Here is a 24,059-nt window from a genome sequence, read left to right as displayed (position 1 = left end):
AAAAAAGTCAAAATAATCTGTTACCGTCAGTTCCCTGTTACCGTCAGTTCCGGGTATTGTGGTCAGGTATGTAGCGTAACACTGGTCAGTCCAAAGAAAAATTACTGTCATTGTCCTCAAGACCTTTGTTAGCAGATTCTCCTTGTTTAAGGGTGTTTTGGTGCTTGATGAGCACTGGGAATTAGCTCTGTATTCTGTATCCTGTCTGGAAAATCAAGCAAAAAAAATATATGGTACGTCCTTGTATGGTCACTCTGTAGTCATGTTGCCTCTGTAGGCAAATTCCAATTTATTTACAGGTAGACTTGGTTGAATACACTTCACTGTCCCTCACTGGAAATTAATCTGCCTTTGTAGCTTAGCCAGGGCCATTTACAGTAAGGTAAATATTGTATCAGTTGCAGTTAAACTCACAGGATGCAATCTCAAAGTCTTTGGTAACTTCTTCAGTATTTGTATAGTAGTCCTCCAGCAAAATTCTTTCAGAATTTCAGCCTGTGGTAGCCAACAGAAGTCCGAGTATGACTAGTGAAAGAAATATGAATATATGAAAATATGAGTGTTGGTATAAGTCTGTTCGGTATATGTCTTGTCAGAGTTATGTCTTTAGAATTTTCATTGGTCTCTCTCTCTTAATTGATTTCAACTGTTGCCACATAATTATTTCCAGCGTCAGCCTTTGGAATATCTGGTGTCTCTCCCCAAGTTTTCTTATTTCTTTGACTAAAAATGTGGTGTAGGAAAGAAGAGGTAGTACTGCCTTTGCAGCAATTATTTTCTTACACATCCTGCAAGTTTCTCACACTTTCTGATCTCTTGACGCTTTAATTTCCAAAGCAGGAAAGTGGAAATTTTTTATGTATCCAGCTTTGAAGTCTAGTCTTGGTGGTGGTATTTCTTTGTTTCTACTCCTTTTACTGAAAATCAGTACAAAATGCAAATATCCAGAAGGTAGAAGGCCTTGGTTTGTTGCTAGGGAAATGAGTCAGAAATTGCATATCTCAAGTTGATTAGGCCTCAAGACAGCATCCAGCTGATCACGTTCTTACAAGAGCTTCAGAACAGCTGCCATCTTCGAACAAAAAGATGGCTGCTGTTTTGCTTACGTTTGATTATGTTGACAGTTGTCTTTAAAATTGAGTGAGGGTGTAAGTGAGCCAACAATGCTGACTACTTTGATGAAGCAGTATTTCAGTCACTGCTGTAACTGCTCACTTCAAATATGGAAGCTCAGCATCTTCTCCAGAAATAAGTTTGATCTGTAGGATTTAAAATGCAATATTCATTATGTAGAAACAATTGATGAATGGATTCTGTCATGTGACAGAAGCTGACATGTGAAAAATAAAGCTTCCTAAAAAGCTGTCCCAGCAACACAGACACTCCCAAATTGCTAGCTTTTTTCTGATGACATTTGGCTGTCTGTGCTTGCAGAATTTTCATTCTCTTCCCCACTAGAATCTGAAACTCAATTAGTTGGGATCTTTTTTAGGTTTCTTTAATCATGTTTTTGGTTTCAGCGAATTTAGTTACTACAGCACATCCATTGATGTGACACAACATAATTCAGTATTCACTACTGCAAGTTTGGTTAATTGATGCCCTGCAGGGATTAATATTGAATGTGTTTATTTTCTGTTATAAATCATGCCATGAGAAAAGTATTGCATTTCCTGCATGCTTGCAATGCTGTTAGCTCTGATCAGTTGCTTAGAAAGGACCCATGTTGGCATGCCCTGTTAAGAAATCGATTCTTACAGTATCTTATAATACATTTCTGTCTGACTGATTGCTTAGAAAGAAGCAATGTTGGTATGTCCTTTTAAGAAACTCTTTCGCACAGTGTCACATGCATTTCTGTTACTGTGGATATGCATCTGAAAATAATTTCACAGTAATTAAGAAAAAAATAAGCTATGATAACATGCACAGTAAAATATTGTTTCATTTAACATTTACTAACACTGTTGCAAAAGTTTAATACATTTTAATTGCTAGTTTTATTTACATGATTGCTATACAAAATGAAAGACAAAGGAAAGGCCCAATAAATATGGTTCATCTCTTGTTGATTTTTTAAAATATGTGCGGGATTGCATACCTCCAGTGGCTGTAAAGTAATGGTCTGATACAAAGTGGATTTCTTTTAATTATAGTTATGAAGACACTAACATTGAAGGCAGCCTGAATTAAATTTTCTTTGCATGACAAATTCTCCCAATGTTTTTTTTTTTTGTTTTTGGATAAATCAACATGTCAGCTTACTTTGATTGCATAAGACTTTGCCTAGCCTTGGCATGAAACACAGTTTCTCATACACATGATGGTGATTCTTCAGTGTTGATAATAAATTACTGCCACTTAGAAGGAGAGTGGTTTAATATAATTATGATATATTTCATGTTAGTAACGTCCTATGAGGTAATCTCTAGGTATGACTCTGCATTGATAATGATTTTTGTATAAAAGATAAGGAAGGCTCAGATACGATGGGAGAATTGAACTTGTACTATTTATGATATGGTGGGAATACAAATATTAAACTAAAATTATTTTGGTTGAAGAATTGGGCTTGGATTTGCAGTGTTCACTTCTTGAATATGTTTTGGTGATGGATAAAGGTGATACATGTAGGGGGTGAAGGATTCCTTTGAATGTTGCACATTTTTTTAAGGTTCTTTTCATTGCAGACATTCTTGTATGAATCATTAAAGGTTCTGCCTCAATTTTTTTTTTGCAGAAACTTCAGTAATTTGTCTTAAATTTGCCTTCTCATACTGTTGAGGGTTGTATGGTGGTTGCTGAATAGCATGTGTGCACAGCCCGATGAATCACATTCAGTTTAAATGAGTAACTTTGTTTTCATCATAGAAGGCAACTGTACTGTAAAAGTTTGTATTTAGAAAATTTAAAGAGCAGATCGGAAGTTGTCAGTTTTCATATCCTCAATGGATGGGTTCAATTCCAATCCCTCGGAACCCACTTGGCCGCTTGCTAAAGCTTGTGGATTCCAAAAAACTTTTGAGCTCCCCCCTTATTACAGTGCACCTGGTTGAATATCTCAGATCTCATTTGCTGCTTTTATCTTCAAAGGTGGTTTACCATTACTCTCGAGCTCATTCAAGATAAGTAAACTTTTTTGATAGTTTCTCTTCATATCTTTCTTCCCCTTATAAAGTTCATTCCTTTTTACTTCTATTGCTCATTTTTGATCACCTTCTGCACTCTCTTTTCATACCTTTTTGGTACATTCTAGATACTGTTGTTAGGATCTTCTTGATATCATTGTGGTAACTCCCTTACATAACATTGTTCGTATTCCGTTTCCCTCTTTCTTTATCTTTATCTTTACTTTGTGTGTGTATGTGTGTCTGCCTGACTCTGTGTCTGACTCTGTGTCTGACTCTGTGTCTGACTCTGTGTCTCACTCTGTGCGCGTGTGTCTCTCTGTGCGCGTGTGTCTCTCTGTGCGCGTGTGTCTCTCTGTGCGTGTCTGCCTGTGTCTGCCTGTGTGTGTGTCTGTGTGTCTGCCTGTGTGTGTGTCTGTGTGTCTGCCTGTGTGTGTGTCTGTGTGTCTGCCTGTGTGTGTGTCTGTGTGTCTGCCTGTGTGTGTGTCTGTGTGTCTGCCTGTGTGTGTGTGTGTGTGTGTGTGTGTGTGTGTGTGTGTGTGTGCGCATGCATGCACATTTGTTTTTCTGAGTGTGGTTGTGTTCACTGTTCATCTTCCTGCATTCGCCATGGTGGATAAAGACAGAGAGAGAAAGCCCCTGCTGAGTTTAAAAGGTTTGCTTAATTGTTCATATAAAATTCCCTATTCTCATCAGCACTCACTTTGTGTCTTCTGCATAGGTCCTCTCCCTCTACAAGAAAATTGTTCCATTTGCCATTCTTTTAGTCACAGGACTTCAGTGGAGTGGAAAAATGAATTGATTTTAAAAGGCTTGCTACCCTCCTACTTCATAGAGGCTATTTCTGGGTCACCTTCAAAAGTTTCTGCCAAACAGCGAAATCTTCCTGATCCAGTCCATCTTCTTCCTCCTCATCTTCTAAATCCTCGGAGGTGAAAAAACACAGTTCTTCCGTGCTGATATTGAGTATGTTATGTTGGAGCCCACAGCTAAGCACATGGCGCTATCTGTCTCTTCGGCACCATCTTCAGAAAAGGCAATACCTTTGACACTATTCACTTCAGTGCTGTCTAGAGAATTCTTAGCTATACCCAGGTCCAGGTATTCCCCTTCAATTGACCCTTTTTCTGGATAGGCTGCCACCCCCTTTCTTGGACCGATCATCTTCACTTGCAGAGCCCACTCGTTCTTCCAGAAGCTTCACCAAGGAGGAGTTGGAAAGAGTAGTGGGGAAGATTCTCTAACAACAAGGAGTCTTTGGGACCTCTATGCCTCCTACCCCATCGGACCAGGGATCTTCTGCTTCCACCCCTCCAAGCACATTTTCTCCTCAGATTAATGCTGCAATTTCTGGGACCTCTGTTCCATGTTACCCAGCACTGACTGCATTGATTCCGAAGAGGTCTTCTTAGCGCTGATTGTGACTCGGTTCTCCAGCTTGGTTGGAATAGGAGACCTCCTGGAGCCATGCCTGTCCTGCCAGTTCCGAGAAGCTTGATTCAAAGTTTTTTCAGAGTTATCTCTCCTCCTCTGAGTCTCGGCACTGATCAGCTCAGCTCTGGCTTCTGCTTCAGGAAATGTCTGTCCCTGGCGAAGGGAGACTGTGGTGCCGATTGCTGTCTTTTTAAGCCCACACTCCCTCCCTACAGTGGGTGGAATGTCTTTTGAGCCAATGGAGAAGGCCTTGTCACTTCCAAGACATCAGTCAGTCCCCCCCTCCCTTGGAACAACCTGCCATGTCACTCCTTGCTCCAGAGCCACAGCTGCCTCTTCTAGCTGGACAGCGGACATCAAGGCCTCAAGCATCCCCACACTTATGAACATTATCTTCTGACACCTCCCCAGAGCTTCCTGTTGAGGAGACTACTGACCACAGGTTGACTGCTTACTGGTGAGCTCATTAAGTTGATCTCTCAGCGAGTATAAAAGGCCACCGACACCATTGATCCAGTACCCCGGAGACCCGAAAAAATTATAACTGCTCCTTTAGACAAACCATTCTGGACTGGTAGATGCCATGGTTGTGGCAGCAGCCACCAAAAAATAGCTGGCAGATGAGAGTTCCACTATTCATCCTCCTAACAAGGAGTCCAGGATGATGGATAGACAAGGGAAGCAAATTTATGCCTCATCGACCTTTAGTCTTCAGTCTTTGAATTATCTGGCGCATTTTATGAGGTTGCAGAGGGATCTGATTAATGAACTCTCAGATGCTCTCTTAGGAGCCATTACTGACAATGTTCTGGAGTCAATAACTTCAGTTGGCCACCTTGGTTTCCATTTCCAACTCATTCATGAGGCTCATTTCTCATGCAGCTGAAGGAGTAACGAGAGCCATCTGTTCAGGCATAGCCTTGAAACATGCCTTGGATGCGTTTGTGTGACTTTACGGAACTCTTCAAGTTTATGTTAGTCAATGCTCCTTTAGACAGCACTTCCTTATTTGGGCCCAAGGTGAAAGACACACTCACTAGGTGTGACAAAGATGGAAAGACAAAGACTCTTTCTGCAGTGGGCGTACATTTTTTCTCCCCTCAGAGACCCTTTTTGAGGAACCAATGTACTGGTGGAAAAATGTGGTTCAGAAAGTCCCAAGGATCCTTTGCTGTCACACGTAGTAACAGTTCCCACAGGGCAGAGGGGGAACTCCAATGGAAGATGCCACCCTTGCAGCAGAGGGGGTCTGCGAAACCAGGGTTTTCAGTATTCTTTCTTTGATGAACTCTTGCAGTGCTCCTGAATGGAGGCCCAATTGCCCTCCTCTGGAGGCAGCTAGGGGGTCTTTTTTTTCTCTGCACCAAGTTGCCTGGCTACAGATAACTTCTGACCACTGGATGCAGGAAATTGTATCCAGAGGTTATATTCTACCCTTTTCACAAAATCCATCATCCTACAAAAAAATCCCAGATGTTCCACCCAATCAACGGGAACATGCAGCCCTAGAAATAAAAAAGCTGCTAGAAAAGCGAGTCATCCAAAAGGTTCCCCCAGACCAGATAAGTTCTGGAATCTACTCAAGATTCTTTTTAGTGCCAAAAAACACAGGGGACTGAAGACTTATTCTAGATATCAGCAAACTAAACAAATCGGTTCGTTGACCCAAATTCCAGATGGTCACAGTTCAGTCCATTCTTCCGTTTTTGGAAAAGGACAACTGGATGTGCTCCATAAACCTCCAAGACGTGTATTATCATATAAAAATGCATGGACAGTCCAGGAGGTTGTTGCGCTTCTGGCTAGGAGCCAGTCACTACCATTTCAGAGTACTGCCATTTGGTCTCACCACAGCCCTCTGAATTTTCACCAAAGGCATGGCAGAAGTAGCAGCTCACTTGAGACTGCATGGATTCTGGGTGTTTCCATACCTAGATGACTAGCTCATCACTGCCATAACCAGGCATCAACTTGCAGAAGCCATTCGAAAGGTCTTTCAAATGTGCTCTTCCTTGGGAATAACAGTCCGCTACGGAAAATGTCATCTGGAAACCTACCCAAGCCCTAGAATTCATAGGTGCAGTGTTAAATATGAAAAACATCATAGCCTCTATTCCTCCACAGAGATTACGGACAATGCAAAGGCAATTCTCAGCTATAATCAGGAGAAACAAAATGCCTGCCAAATTAGTCCTGTGAACATTAGGCTCCACGGCAGTATCAATAACTGTTGTACTCCTGGCCAGACATCATATGTGAATTCTACAGTGGTTGCTTGTGACACAATGGTTGATACATTCCTATCCCATGTCCACACCAATTTCCATCACCAACATTTGCAAGAAAGATCTAAGGTGTTGGACTTGTTCAGAACAAATTCTACAAGGATGTCCATTTTCTTTCCATCAGCCCAAGGCCACAGTGATCATGGACGCCTCCCTGCTGGGTTGGGTGTGGGTCATTACAGTGGGAAGACCGTCCAAGGCACTTGGTCCCCGATAGAGGCCTCATTACATATCACTGTTCTAGAGATGAGGGCAGTGCTTTTGGCATTGCAAGCATTTCAGGATGCTCTCCCCTCCGGAACAATTGTGATTCAAACAGCCAACATGTCAGTAGTCTGGTAAATCAACAAACAAGGAGAACCAGGTCTTACCTACTATGTCAAGAAGTCCTAAGAGTGTAACAGTGGGTGATCTCATCAAATCGTTTTCCCATAGCAATGCACATTCCGGGAAGTTCAGTGTGATAGCAGATAAATTAAGCAGGTTCATTCTCCTACCTCATGAGTGGTCCCTCAGAGTGTGTTGGAGAGAATTTTCCAATCATGGGGCCAGGTTTGCTGTGATCTTTTTGCCTCTCCCCTAAACAAATGCAGCAGCTATTTTGCCCTAATCCTCTCAGTGGGGGAAGTCCCAAGGGATGCTCTTCTATACAGTTGGCCCCCTGGTCTCCTTTATGCATTTCCGCCAGTACTTTTGATTCCAAATTTCTGCAGAAAGCCATCAGGTTGAGGAGGAAAGTCATCCTCATTAGCCCCCTTTTGGCCTCTATAGATTTAGTTCCCCTTCCTGTGGCCTCACCTAATCAAACAACCTTGGGTCCTGGATCCAATTCCAGATCTCTTGTCCCATCTGACAGGCATGGTTCACCCCAACATACACAATATCAAGCTGATTGCTTGGTTTCTCCACTTCCATTAGTAGCCAGACAACCTGTGCTCTCATCCCCCTACTATCCTCTCATAAACCTTCCACACAAAAACTGTGTCCTAGTAAATGGAAGAAGTTTGTATACTGGGCTCTGCAGAGTAATATTGAACCCTTCTCAGCCCCAATTCATGAAATACTTAAATTTTTTGGCATTGCTTTTTGATAAGGGGGCCTCTGCTTCCACCATAAAGGTCAACTAGCAGCCATCTCCAACTTCCCTATTGGCTTCCAAGACTCTTCTCTGGCCTCCCACAAAGAAGACCCTACTCCTCCATGGGTCCTCAGCTTGGTGTTGAAAGCAATCACACAACAACCATTTGAACCTGCCTGCACTTGTAATATTAAGTTCCTTTCCTGGAAGACTATTCTGTGAGATGCATTCACTTCTGCCAGAAGAACTTCAGAGATTCAAGCCCTTTCATCTAAACCTCCATGTCTAGTCTTTCATAAGGACAAGGTTTTACTCAGAACCAACCCTTCTTTCCTTCCAAAAGTGGTCTCTGAAAACAACATCAATCAGTATATTAACTTGCCAGTTTCCTTCCCCAACTATTCTAATAGAGGAAAGTATTGTTTACTTTGGACGTACATAGTTATGTTTCTACCTACACAGGACAAAAGACTACAGAAAATCAGACCAGCTTTTTATCTCCTTCTCACATGCCAAATTGGGACAAGCTGTATTCAAAGTCACTTTAACAAAATGGCCTGCTATCTGCATTTCCTTTACATATTCCAAATCCAGTGTTACTCTTTCAAAACTCCCAAAGGCTTAGTCCACAAGAGCTGTAGCTACATCAACTGTTTTTCGAGCTAGAGCATACATGGATGGTGTATGTGTAGCAGTGACATGGGCCAAGCCCCATACCTTTATTACTCATTACAAATTAGATCTGGTCTCTAGGGGTAGAGCATTATTTGGCTCAATGGTGCTTAGGAATAACCTTCCTTAGTCTGCCCAGGAAATAGGGTAGCTGGGGAATCTGCCCCATCCATTGAGGATAAAGTGAAAATTGACAACTTCAGATAAAGAAGTTACGTAGTCACCGTAATGTTCTATCTGAGTTGTCAATTTTCATGCATTCTCAACTCCCCGTCCTCCAACCCCCTTCCTAATTCTTTTGGAAGAATGGTTGGTCTCTACCCTTTTCACAATCTGGCTTGTTATTATCACAGTGGTGACAGACCCAGACAATAGTCTCCACTGGAAAAACAGGGATTTCCTTTCCCTTTTATTCTTCTGCTTATTCTGTCAGCAAACTCGATCCAAGGTATTCAACCAGGTGCATTGTGGGTAAGGGGGAAGCTCAAAGTTTTTGGTGTGCATGAGCTTTGGCAGGCAGCCAAGTCGGTTCTGGGTGATTAGAACCAAACCCGTCCATTGAGGATACATGAAAATCAACTCAGATGGAACATTATGGTGAGTACATAACTTATTTTTTTCATAGGCCCATTAGACTCAATATGTGTCCCTTGCGCACATTATGTGTGTCTACTTAGTGAACATCCAGTTTATGAAAGCCAAGTAAAATGAGTGTAATCTGACAATGCTGGCTATATGGACAACAGCATGCTAATGTATCTGTTGAAAATACTTATCATATAGCTCATTATTATGAAAACAGCCTGATTGAGAAAGATACGCACACACACATTTTTCAATCAAAGTGTTAGTGCAAGTTGCGGCACAGGCATGGTATTGCTATAGGATGTTTGGCAAGAAGTCATTAGAGCTATATTAACTGCATAGTAATAATAAATTGGCTTTATTATGTTGTATTTTTTAATTTTGAGTGTCCTTAGTTGGCTTTTCAAAGTTGTGGTTGAATACATTGGCATTGCCTAATGTGGTCATCATGCTTGCATTATGGAAAGGCCTGAGAGAGAGAGGCATATTTTTTGCTTACCACTTTTAGTTTGAGTAAGTGGTGCAGACTGATCTATAAAGCACACTCATGATGTAGACCAGAGGTGGATATCTGTAATTCTGTGTCTTTTCCATATTGTTTTATTATTTCCCTAGGGATTTTACTCTGAGAACAGCTCTTCCTGGAGATTGCATTATTATGTTCTGCTGTGTAGTGAGTGACCGTTCAGCCAGCAAGGGGGGTGGATAAGGATCATACAATTTTGAAGGGCCATAGCCACAAACTAAACTGTTACATTGTCTTAATGGACCCAGCCCCATTAAAAGGACCATAGCCCAAAGAATAAACAATTGTTGTGTAAAAAAAATGAGTGCATGCATCCATTTACTGTTTTTGCAAGTATTTCACACAGTTGTACTGCCAGAAATACATGAAGGAGTTGTTGGTTATCACTTGGCAACATGTGAACCTGAATCTGTTTAAAATTTGACACAGACATTAGCAGAAATTCATAATTTTCCAGTGTATTGTGAAGTTATTGAAAATGATTATGAAAAAGCAATGCAGTAACTTGATGCACATATTAAAGGCTTGTCTAACAGTTGTCATACTGTGCAGTTTGCTTAGCTGTCCTTTTAAAGTTTTTGTTAATCATTTCATATATTAATATATTATTACAGAAGAAAACTAGATACAATAAAAGTGTGTTGTTTCTGTGCCTACAGGCTACTAGGAACACAGGGAAGAGTATTGCTACAAAGAACATTGCCAACCCAACTGCCATGCTTCTGGCAAGCTGCATGATGCTTGACCACCTGAAGTAAGCTAAGTATTAGGCCTGTCATGTAGAACACCACACTGATATGTTTATAGCATGTGTGTTTAAGTTTTTGGATATCATTAGTATGGCTTATCTATCTGACTGATGTGTTGTATGCCACAGTAGTCATCCAGTCTTAGCATTTATCTCATTACTTTTGGTACTACTGACATGCCGGTATTTTGAAAATATTGTACAAATAATGCAGTCTGATTAGTAAGTACTTTAGTTTGTTGCATGTGCTTGCATTGTGTGCTCTTGTCAGCTCTTGATATAAGTGTGTGTATTCATTTTAAATAAACACTGTAATGCAAATAGAGTATTGGGTTACTTTTTGGTTTGTGATATTTTACATTATCTCATTGAAGCCAGGATCCTCTAAGGACTAAAACAGACATTTCATAAAACTACACCAGCTTTTGTGTGCAAGTTACAGTGAAGTTAGTTGTTCCATATATCTCAGTTTATTTGTCCTGGAATAGCTTTAAAGTTTGAGGTGCAGTCGTTAGAATTGTTATAGTGTAATAATTATATTATATTTGTTTTGTTGCTTTTTTGTATAAAATAGTACCCAGGTTTTGCAAAAATCAAAATCTCCTGACAAAGGAACAACTGGATAATTAAACATAAAGTTGTATATTAGCATTGCTGTCACCAGTCCACACTAAAAACCCATTTCCAAAACAACTGGGAAGTATAACATTATCTTATGACAAATAGATCAGTAGATGTTTACCATAATTATTAGTGAGACAGGATTCAGTACTGGCATAGGAAGTCTGAGATCCACAGTGGGGAGATGATAAAAAATAGCATTGTAAATAGTACTCTCGTACCTCTCAAGTGTCCAGATTTTCACAGAATGTCCAGATTTTTGCCTTATATTTGTGCTCTGTTCCACATAAAATTTGTGGTTTTCTGGCAAATCTCTGATGATTGAAGTCACTAAATGACAGACATTTGAGTTTCATACTTCATATCCTTCAGAAAATGCATGCCAATTCATTATTTAAAGAACTGTACCCTAACATATTTTTTACTGTTATCAGAGGAATCTGTTTAATAGCAATAAACACAAAAGAAACAATATTTGTACAATAATTTGGTATGGTTCTAGCAATGTTATCAGTAAATGCTAATGGCTTAAATAATCCAGCCAAAAGATCGAACTTACTGAAATGTCTAAGATTAAACAAAGCACAAGTGGTCTTACTTCAAGAAACACATTTTAAAGCAAATGATAGATATATGGCCCCCTAATGAATATATGATACTAGTTCAGTCTACCTATAAATCAAATACAAGAGGAGTAACATTTTTATGGAAAAAGAATATTACCCCAAAGTTGTTTATAAATATATAGATAAAGATGGTCTAATGCCTTTTGTTATAGTCAGATTTAATAACAGAATATGGACACTAGTTAATCTATATTGGTTCTCTGGTATTGGACTAGGAACTGTCAAAAAACAATTTTATTACTAACAGTTGCAAAGGTAATTTAATAATAGGAGGAGATTTTAACTGTATCATAGATCCATCAGAAACTACTAATAAGAGACCTATCCCTATATCCTCTATGGCAAAATCTTTAAAAAATGGACTGAATCATTTAATTTAATAGACACATTTAAATTGAGGGAAGAAAAATCATTATTGTTTTCTCATCAGAGTTATAGATTCAGCACACAAACTAGAATCGATAAAATATTTGTTGCCCAGGATTTACAATCAAAAATTACTGACTTCTCAATAATTCCATGTCCTTTTTAAGATCATAATTCTCTAGCATTGAAATTCCACAGTGAATTTAAAGCACTAACTTTTTCTTCTAGAATTCCATCATATATCACAAAAAATAAGAAGATTAAAACTTGGTTGTTGTCAGAACTACAATTTGTTCTAGATATCAGTTACTCAACAGAAGTTAACATAGTAATGATGTGGGATTCATTAAAAGTCTATCTATTCGGTAAAATCAGTAGATGGTATAAGAACAAAATTAAAGAATAGGATTCTGAATTACATGATTTACAATCGCGACTTCTGTTAATGAAATCTGAAAAAAAAAAAAAAACTCTTCAGAATTTAAAAAGAAAATAGAAGAACTAAATAAGAAATAGAATGAAATTTTAACACACTAAACTAATTTAGCACTAGAAAAACTAAAAATTAATTCTTTGGCTACTTCTCCTAGATATCTGCATAATTTATGTACAAGAGTTAAAATACATTCCAAAGCTAATAATATTAACAATGTATATCATGACAAGATGAGAAAGAAAGTGTCAGATACAGGAGATATTCTTGAAGCATTCTGACATCATTATATGGAGCATTTTAAAAATGGGAAATTATATATAGATCAAATAAATTTGTAAACAATTTAAACCAACATAAAAAAATTCCTGACAAACTAAAGTTAGAATTGCAGATACCCATTTCATATAAAGAAATAACTGATAGAATAAAAGGTAAAACTAATATGGCTCCAGGAATAGATGCCATAATTTTGGAGATATATAAACTTTCCTACATCCGTAGTCTCTCTTTCATAAAACATTATTAGACATCCAATCACAAGCAATATTACCCCCTTCTTGGAAATGCTCCTTAACTCCAATCTTAAAAGAAACAAAAACCCAGATTTTTGGAACTCATATAGACCTATATCATTATTAAATAATGATTATAAAATATTTGTGTCAGTCTTTGCAAATAGAATGAAAACTCCATTATCTAATATAATAAATAATGATCAACCTGGGTTTATACAAAATAGACACACACAAGACAATATTAAGAGGATAATTATTCTTATTGATTACTTAAATAGAGAAAAATTAAGAAACACTGATAATTGGACTAAACATAGAGAAAGCTTTTAAGCTGAGAATACTTTTTTAAGGTACTATGTTTATTTGAATTCCCCCCTTCCTTTATTCAGCTAATAAAGAATATATATAAAAATAATTTAGCTTTTGTCAAATTAGGCCGTTTTACCTCAGAATCTATTTTTCTAACAAAGGGCACAAAGCAAGGTTGTTCCTTGTCACCCATCTTTGTGTTAACTATTGAAATTCTTGCAGTGTTAATAAGAAACAATTAAAAAATAAGAGATGTGGATGTTTATGATCAATATAACTCAAAAATAATACTTTTTGCGGATGATACATTACTAACATTATCTTATTCCAAAAAAACTCTAGAATAATTAGATATACTAATTGAGAAATACTATATGATTTCAGGTCTTCACTTCAATAGATCAAAATCTAAATGTTTATTTTTTAAATAAAAACAAAGAAGTACAAGTTAAGGATAATCGTATAATAGTAGAACAAGTTGCTACCCTAAGTTATCTAGGAATTGTCTCATGCAAAGATTTGAAAGAGTTAATATCAACAAATTATAATAACATCATTAACACAACTAAAATTTATGTAGAAAAGTAGAACAAAATCCTGGTGGAGTTAATATCAACAAATTATAATAACATTATTAACACAATTAAAATTTATATAGAAAAGTAGAACAAAATCCTGTTGACTTTTGAAGATAAAATGCAGTTAGTAAAAATTGTTCTACTCCCCAAGATCTTGTATGTAATGTTAGCAATTCAGCTACTTCCTGAAAGAAAGGTCCTTAAAGAGATAAGCACAACTTTATTAAAATTCCTATGGTTTCCAAAAAGGAATAGAGTAGCTTTAACTCATCACATTTGACCCTGGGAACAAGGAGGACTACATTTTCCAGATATTGAATCATATGTAACGGCATCCATATTCAAAACTGTTATTGAATGGATAAATCCTAATTATTCTGCCAACTGGAAAGTATTACATACTGTCATATTAACATATGAATCTACCTCATTAAAAAAATGTCAATATCAGATAAAACCAATAAACCGTGGTATTTAATAAGCATTAGTATGCAATATAATATAACAAGACCCACCAAATCATATTTCATTAATTATTGCTTTAACTCGTTTAGGAACTTTATTAATGCAAATGTAAATTTAAAAGTTTGGTTCGATCTTTTAATCCCATTTATTTTAACAAAAAAATTATCCACATAAAATATATAGAGAAATATTTAACTATTGGGGAAAAAACTTTATCTGTTGGCAGCAGCGCATTAAAGAACTTAAGGTCCTAGATATTCAAATGATAATAGAAACTTATGAAATTCCATCTCAAGACTAGTTATCCCTGCAAAGTGTTTTAATGTAGTCACAGGATTCATGTAAAGTAATTAATAACTTCTACTTTAAAGATACACCAAATTTTATAAAGTACTTATACAATATTATATATAATGATCAAAACATGAAACATAGGATTTCAAATGTATACAAAGTATTAGTAAACTATAAAACAATACCTAAAGAAACATATTGGCAATATATCACTAAAGGTCATTCATTACATCTAACTGAAGAAGTCAAATCAAACATTTTACTATCAGTAAAACATATATCCAGTACACAGTATTGGAAAATCTTTAATTGGAAATCTATACATAGAGCATTTTTAACCCCAGGTAAAATTACTAAAATTAGTTCTAGAAATGGGAAATGTTGGAGATCTAAGATAACTAAAGCTGACTAGAATCATATATTTTATGATTGTATTAAATTTCTTGCAGGCATTATTCAGTGAAACTTTTGTTTTATCCAAAGCTTTGATTTTATTGAATGTAAATGAAGGCTCTCATCTGAATAGATCAAATCTGCACCTACTATGGACAATACTTGCAATCTTCAGGAAATGCATAACTAGAAAATATAATTCAAGTAAAGTACCAACTATGGAAGACTTTTCTGCTTTACTGAAGACTTCAGTCTTGATGGAAATAAAAATTAAAGAACTGAGGATTTATCCCAGGCCATTAGTAAACACCCTGTGGAAAAAAAGTCTTGACACTTTGCATCAAATTCCAGAAATACTCTGATAACCATATATTGTTTTATCTGTTTAGTAATTGGAAACACTGGCTATTTTTACTAATGCCAGGCTGACTGTAAATATTGTATATAGCTTAAAAAAGTTATACATAATATACTATGAATGTTCTTATAATATTTGAAAATAAAAACTAATTAGTAAAAAAAAAAAAGTAAAGAAAATGCATGCCAACACAAAACTTGTTAGTGTAGCAACTTTCTAAGTTTATAAGAGCTATATTTAAATGATGTCACTATTTTCAGACCTTTGTGGCCCCATTAATTTAGGCTTTGTTTAGATTTCTTGCTCTAAGAAGTTGAGAGGTATGGTTGTAATCCAGGAATGAGGTAATGGAGGACTGCAGAATTTTACCATTTGGAATACAACTGAGGGAATTTAGTAATGACCTTGAGAAATTTTTATGAGAGTTTCCTTTAGGAACAGTTTAGATTTTATAAAACAACGTCATTTATTGAGTGAAGCAAGAATTTTACCCATGATATTAAGCTTTTTGCAGTATCATCTGTAGAAGTATTAGGTATAAGGATATCAAGAAGAAAGTTATACCATCACTTTTATCTTACAGCGGCTTGTATTTTTTAAATAATTTTTCCCATGGCTAGTGTCATGTTATAGCGGGATAAAGCCCTAATTGTGACCAGGCAACCCAGGCTTGGTTAGTGACTCAGTTGTCTGAAGTGCTGACAGGAAGAGGAGGGTGCCCCATCTTTGGTTTGAAGGTGGGGTGTTTTTCTAGGTATTCCTTCTGGGGAAGTGTATAGCCCTTGGGTGTAAACGGGTTAACATGGGGGGCTAGGGGTCGAACAGAAATGAAAAACATCCCCCAGTAGAGGCAATCAACTGGATGACCTCCCCCCTCAGATGGCCTTAAATTACATGCCAGCCTCGGCCTTGGAACAGAGATGATCCTGGAGTTGATGAGAGGCTGATAGATTCAGCAATGGACAGAGGCACTGGAAAAAAGCTGGAATTAATAAAGTAGAAGGGGAACCCCAAAACAATTTTTTTCATCAGAAAAGACTAGATTGGTTGAATAGATTTACATGGCCAGGAATATTAAAAGCAATTAAAACACATTTTGTAAATTAATGAAATGGCACTGGGTTTGAGTTTCCACAATGGCAGCATTGCTTCTCTGAAGATTAAATTAGTGCCTACTAAAAAAAGAAAAGCCACCTCTTACCACTGTAAAAGTAAGCCTCAACAACATAAATAGCCATAATTGTTTATCAGATTTTAAATATCCAGTATTAACAGTTTAATAAAAGCAGCTTTAGAAAAAGTTTTCACAGTGATTGGTAAAGATTTACGAATAATACTAAAACTCTTAATAGACCTAACTGCAGTCTACAGCAATCCAGAGGCTGTCCTGATTGTCTAAAACATTTGATCAATTTCAACATACCATAGAAGAGCAAGAAGTTCAAAATATTAAGTCCACATTTTTGCTATGAGTCTGAGAAACTGTTTTGAAAATTATGCTGAGCTTCTTCTTAGTTCAGAAAAATGTTAAAAGTTAGTGTGTTAATGGATTTGAAGAGTTGGTCTGGAATATGCGAAATTAAGTTGTTGCAAAAATAAAACTTCCAAGGAAAAACATTAAATTTTTTGATTGATGTTCTTGAAGTAGGTTGAACTTGAACTTATTCTAGTTTTCTAAGTTAAGTTTCATTGAAAATGTACTTGTTAGTTCATATTTAACCATAAATTTTGTGAATTCATTAAGTAAACTATTGATGTTTCTTGCTGTAAGAGTTATGTATATCACTTGCAACACTTCAGTGGATTAGAGTTGTTTTGTCAAGACTGAACTTATAATTTGGACGTGTGCAGTACTCCTTTGCTTCCTGTAATACATATGGAATGGATTTAACCAAATTTTGAAAACATAAAAATATCAGTGTATGATATAATGTTGATATACAAGTTAAAAACAGTAACCATATTATAAAAGGACTTTAGTTATAAAGGTTAATTTGTTAGATAATTCTACCAAACTAAAATTGAAAGCAATTCATACATAAATAGCAGCTTGTACGGAAACAAAACAGTCACTATGTAAAACTAATTGGAGTGATGCATTTAGTGGAAAAATTGCAAAAGTCATGTGGAAAATTTTGAGAGAGAAATTGAATGCAAAATAAAAAAAAAAATAAAAAAAAGTTTAACATCAGGATCAAAGCACACAATGTCAGGAGGATATATTTCCATAAGAACATGATACTTGATTAAGGTATAAGAAATAGAAAAGAGGGCGATCCTACAACTTTGAAATAAACAAATGGGACAAACAAGTTAAACAACAAATTAAGCATAATGTGAGACAAGGTAAAGAAAAACTTGAAGGAAATTTATATAAAGATATTGAGCATATTAGGAAACCATTGTATAGATACATAATATGTGGAATGAATAAAGACATAAAATTGATAAGCTGTGTATAGATTCTAAAATGTATTGTCAGATACAATAGATTCTAGATATATTTACAAAATCTTATGCAAAACAGTTTGGCTCCACAAAGAGAGTGATAAGTTGTCCTAGTGGCATCCATGTAATCTCAGCTACAGAAATCAAATTAGATTATGTTGAAAAAGAACTGTGCAAACTGGATCCAAACAGAGCACAGAGAGGAGATTAATAATGACATGAGAACACTTCTGCAAGAATTTGTAGAACCGTTATATCTCTTATTTACTATCTCATAGAAGTCTAGGGAGATTCCTCAAGAATGGAGACATGTACTTGTTAAACCTGTCTTTAACAGAAAGGGGAGTAGGACAAACGCACAGTCATACAGACACTTAAGTCTACTTTCATGTAGTGGCAAAATAATGGAGAGGGTAATATTGGATAAGTTATTGTCAGAATTTGATAAGTGGGGACTTAAAACCATATATCAACACGCATATGTTGAAAATAGATCTATTTACCACCTGTAAAATTATGTTCTATAACCATATAATAACTATGAATCAAAAATTGTGCTGTGATGTAATTTATATAGATTTAACTTTGGCATTTGACAAGGTAATACACAAAACACTGATCAATATATTAGAACTAGGTATTGATGTACTCTTGATAAGATGGATAGCTGCATGGTTTTTAAATAGGACATGCTAAATGTACAACAATTGGACAGGTGAAATTCTTGGTTACAGTCAGGGTGTCCCACAGGGCTCTGTCCTAGGCCCATACTTGTTGAGATTGTATCTTTCAGTTCTATCCATTTCATCTGAGGTGTTCTAAACTCTGTACACGAATGACTTGAAATTAATTAATATGTTTTACAGATAGGACATGTTTGCAAAAGAACTTGACTAAATTGACCAGTTGGGCACAGGAGCATATGAGATTTTGGAAACATAAATTGAATGCTGAATATTTAATACAGCACACAGTGATTGAAACTGTTGATTCATTTAAGGACCTGGGTATATGGGTAGATCCAGTATTGAGTTTTTCTTATGTCATCCAATTGGTTAATGATAGTTGTATAAAAAGATTTTAAGTCTAGGAAATCACAAATGATGAAGACGTTTGTTAGTTGCATTAGACCTAAACATGAGTATGAAATAACAATATGGAAACCTTTTTTTTAACACCTTTATCGAATTACTTGTCACATAGGCAAATTTACATTATACAAAAGTAATCAAACTGTATTAAATTAACATTAACAGACATTATATTTCACATATATTGCTATATATCCTATAACCTAAGCAACATTATATAAATTATTCAATTCCTCTCCCTATTTTTAAGCAAACATCTTTATTAAACCATCACTTAGGACATAAGCAGTCATACATTTATCTAGATGAAAATAAACCACACCACCGCAATCCTAGTTGCAAGCATTTTATATCACATACCATACTAACATACTCCCAGTTGCAAACATTATACATTACTTATAATCTACCCAATCATGTTCAGTCAAACTACATAGCTCATTTAAGTCCTGCCTTCTTTTAAACCTCATTCCTCCACTGTATATATTGTTCCCACAATTCCCATTTTTTTCTATGTAGTTTGCTCCTACCCTTTTCTGAAGATCTCACTTCCAGTTGTTTTATGTCTATTACTATATTCACTACTTCTGATGCAGTTGGTTCAGATTTTGATTTTCATTTTCTAGTAATTGCTTTTTTGGCAGCCACCATAATTAGACACAGCAAGGTCTTACCATGTGTAGGCAATTCCTATTCTGTATTATAGCTCAGAAAAATCATCTCCGTTGTCACACCAATCCGCCCATCCAGCATCTCCAACAATGCATCCCACAGGGAATCCTTAAAGTCTGCCAACCCACCACACTCCCAGAAAATATGTTCCTAAGTACTTATTTCTTCCCCATCATATCTCCAACATTTTCTGTCTAGCTGAGGAAACATTCTCTGGAGTCGACTTGGGCTATAAAAATATCTGTGTAGTCCTTTTCAAGCAAAAATTCTAAATCTTCTAGATTTTGTTGCATATTTGGGAGATGTACATATATCCTCCCATTGTTTCATTGTGAATATTTTATCCGATCGCTCTTTCCAGTCCTTTCTAACATCTTCTGATTGATTCTTATAGTTATCATGCAATATTTTATATTCCCTACTAGTTATTCCATTTTTAATGGCAGCTTTTGTGCTAGATTATATTAAAAACTCTACCAATGCTGATCTTTCATTTAGGAACTCCCTATTTCTTTCTCTTAGTTATGGTTATCAAAAAGTAGTAGAGAACCATCAGACAGTCTGTGTCGAAAATTCCAAAGGAAGTGTACTAATTGATTCTCTGAGAAAGCATCTGATGCCTGCAATAGACTATCAAATTACATTAAAACAAGCACTAGTTTATTTGATACTTTTAGGAATAGCTTGGACATTTATTATGGGAACAACTTTTTTTATAAACTTTATTAATTTTTTAAAATTTCCTAAGAATGGGTAATAGTAAAATGTAATGGTAAAATAGTGTAAAAGTTAAAATAATGAAATTACAAATGAGAAGTAAATTTAAACTATGTACAATATATACAAGGTCTGAGAACAAAAGAAAATGTAAAGGCTCCACTTCTTCGTTAGAAAGTCTTTCATTTCCTTCTCATTAGATTCGTCAAACATTAGAGACAAAATGCAGTTGATAAGTCAGTAAGATATATCACTTTTCCCAAGGATTATTGGTAAACAGATTGGGATGAATTCTTTGTTTTTTAACTTTAGTCTCTTTGAGTGATGTTCCTTTAAAGAAGAAGAGAAAGGCCGCAGAGGATGGTGATGTAGCTATTCACTTCTTGGTGATACATTTCCTTGCTACCACAAGGATTGTCCATAAGAGATAAAAATTTACATTTTTCAGATCATCTCCTTCATTTACATTAAATAAAATGAAAAACTTAGATAATGAAAAAGTATCAGAAAATAGAGCCTTAAAAAAATCTTAGACTGAAACAAAGTCAGTGAGGATTAGTCAGAGAATACGTGTTCAATTGGGTTCCTATGAATTCACAGACAGTCAGAACATCGACACCAAAGCATCGACACTCACCTCATCGACACCAAAGCATTGACTGTTCATAACATCGACATTTCAGGTAAGTGATCTTCCCCCTTACAGGACCCATGGTAGCACTTGTTTCTCTATTACGAAGTTAAGGACAACACAAATTGTCAAGAGTCGCGTAAACCTTACGCGTTGTAACAGAGAAACAAGTGCTACCATGGGTCCTGTAAGGGGGAAGATCGCTTACCTGAAATGTCGATGTTATGAACAGTCGATGCTTTGGTGTCGATGAGGTGAGTGTCGATGTTCTGACTGTCGGTGAATTCATAGGAACCCGTTCAATTAGCTTTACATTCTTTTAAACATCTCCAATACAATATTTCATTAATTCAATTAAATATGGCTATTTTATTTGTAGTTAAAAAAAGAAGCTCTGTGTAAAAAAATTTCCATGTGAATATATGCCAGTAATGAGACAAGGAAGTATGCCTGACAAAATAGGTGGCATAGTCTAAAGTAATATGGTTCCAGAATTTAGAATTTAAATTTGTTTTTTTCCCTATAAATGTTTTGTAAAGTTTTGAAATTAAATTATCAGTTTTTGTGATGTATATGATTTCATAGATAAAGTGAATAAATTTGGGATTTTCTTTGAAATGAGAATGAGAGAGACACAATTCTTGTGTGTGAGTTTTCACATTTTGTAGTAGTAATCAATCCTCAGGGTTCAAATCAAATTCTGAAATAAATTGTTTTGTTAGGTTTCAGATCTTTAAAACACTGATACCAGCAAACAAAATCCTTGGTTTCCCAAATAGTAAGTGTATGACTGTGAGTTTTATTTTGAAAGAAATTGTGATGGTAAAAGGGATAGTAGATTCAAACCTGATTTTAACATCTGAATTAGAGAAAATACTGTTTCTAAAGGATTTTAGTATGAAATTTAAATAGGTTGAATCAGTAAGCAAAGAGATATTATACCAAATTAAATTACAAGGATAATGCCAAAAGAAGTTATCTGAATTAGCTAAATTATGATTACATAGCATATTATTCTTGTTATTGAGAAGAGGTAAATGTAAACGTTTCCATAGAAAGTTATAATTAGGAGCAATCCAGTTTAACATAATTTTAAAAGTTGCTGTTTTAATATAGGTATCAAAGTCAGGAAAGTTTCATTTTGTTTTATAATAAATGTATTGTCTTTAATATTTTTAGATTTTGAATGTTTTGTAGTTCTAAGTTCCATTCCTTAATTTTATTTTTATACCATGTTAGAATTTTGCTAAAAATGTAGGCTTTTAATGATTCCTAAATCATATTAATGTTGGGTGTATTATTAGATTCCAAGAAGAAATTTAGTTGAGAAATTAACCAAGTTCTAAAATCATTTTGTTTAGTTATATATGTGGAAATTCTAGTCAGAAAGGATAATCTTTTGAAGTTAGTTTGAAATTTTAAAATTAGAACATCATGATCAGAGATAGGGGAAGCATTGTTATTAAAACGTGATGGTCTGAAAATGATATATTGTGAAACTAGTATTCGGTCTATTCTGGTCTGTGTACCATATTTATAATCCTGATGGAAAAAAGCAGTAAGCAGGAATCCTTCTTGTTGTCTGTATCTTTTAGATTAAGAGATTCTATCCATTTTATAAATGTTTTTGCAGTTGAGGTTAGTTTTAGTTTCTTATCACTAGTATCTGAATCTTCCAATATGCAGTTGAAATGTCCACCTATAATTAAATTACCTTTATATTTATCAAGTATGATGTCTAGATGTTTCTTGACAAGACTTTGTCCCATGCCCAGAAACCAGTAAAGATTTACTGAAGTCCATAGCCTAGTGTTAAACTTAAAAACTACAAATGTAAGTAGGCCTTCTTGATCTTCATATTTATAAATAATTTGTGGAAAAATGTATATGTTTCTTCCATAGAATCATGACCCTGTTTTTTGAAAGAAGATTGAGCTAGAATTGTATATTTACCTGCATTCCAAACATTGTTTTCTGAATGTTTAATGATTTTTTTTGAAGTAGAACCACTTGAGCCTTATTCAGAAAGGAAACTTAAAAACCGTATTTATGCACATTTGAGGGATATCAGACTGCAAAAAGAAACCAATGCCCTTGCAAAACATTGTATGGAATGGCCCGGACATGATTTTAAATTCACTGTTGTTGAAGTTATTGAACTAGACCCAAGAGGTGGACGTTGGATTTTATATTTGGAGAAAAGTGAGGCCATATGGCAGTTGAAAATAAATGGAACCCAATGGCCAGGCTTAAATGAATCTCTTGCAATTACTTGCTTTTTAAGATTAAAAGCTTTAGACAGATGATGCTTTTAAAGAAATGGTCTTGTAATTTTTAATAGTTGAAACATATGCATTAATGTTATGTTTATATATATATATATATATATATATATATATATATATATATATATATATTGGTGAATTTTATACTGTATCGATTATGTGTTTATGCATGTATTTATTCATTTATATTACAGTATATTAGGGTTATTTGAGGTATACAACATGTAGGAAATGTTGAGGTTTTATTAGATTTTATTTACACACATTCAATTTTATTTTAATAATGTATTTTATAGTTATGTATTTATATTATTATAGTGGGTAATATTTAGGATGATGAATGTTTTATGTGTGATTATCTGACATTATTAGATGTAAATTGTAGGAATAGTCATTGCTCATGAATTATTCATGAACCCTGGATGTTGATAGGTTCAGTAATTAACTTTGTATTATAAATTTGCTGTCAGTTGGGGCATGCTCTGTCTTGATAAAGTCTCCAAATGGTTGGAGACGAAAGCGCTTGATTCACTGGATGTATCCGATTTATTTTCATTTTTATTTGTTAAATTAAAGTTCTTTCTGTGTAAGCACTTCTTAGTTGCTTATTTGAAATTTTTTATCTTTCTTCATCTTGTTGCAACCGAGGCCGATTTTTGGATTGTGTTTAGATAATGTAGTACATTTGGTTTTTCCTTGGATTATTTAAACCATTAACATTTAAAGATAATAAAGATACAGTAAATTGGATATTTTTGTACCTTTGCTAGATCTAGAGATAGAGAAAACAAAATGACA

The 24,059-nt window shown here is 35.3% G+C and overlaps 2 protein-coding genes across 3 annotated transcripts in view; both read left to right on the top strand.

Moving 5' to 3' along the window:
• The window catches only part of RAD51C (RAD51 paralog C), a 1,235,792-nt gene that overhangs the window by 401,911 nt on the left and 809,822 nt on the right, over positions 1-24,059 (top strand). The window lies entirely within an intron of this gene.
• IDH3G (isocitrate dehydrogenase (NAD(+)) 3 non-catalytic subunit gamma) overlaps positions 1-24,059 on the top strand; it is a 415,676-nt gene that overhangs the window by 330,013 nt on the left and 61,604 nt on the right. Inside the window, exon 8 of the mRNA XM_044055463.1 lies at positions 10,368-10,462. Within this exon, the coding sequence (XP_043911398.1) occupies positions 10,368-10,462 (95 nt within the window). The remainder of the gene's footprint in view (positions 1-10,367; positions 10,463-24,059) is intronic.

This window comes from Protopterus annectens, chromosome 13.part0 (genome assembly GCF_019279795.1).
Source record: "Protopterus annectens isolate FY-2018-M chromosome 13.part0, PAN1.0, whole genome shotgun sequence".
Lineage (NCBI taxonomy): Eukaryota > Metazoa > Chordata > Ceratodontiformes > Protopteridae > Protopterus > Protopterus annectens.
Note: the sequence above shows the minus strand (reverse complement) of the source record. Positions and strands in the feature narration are given on the sequence as shown.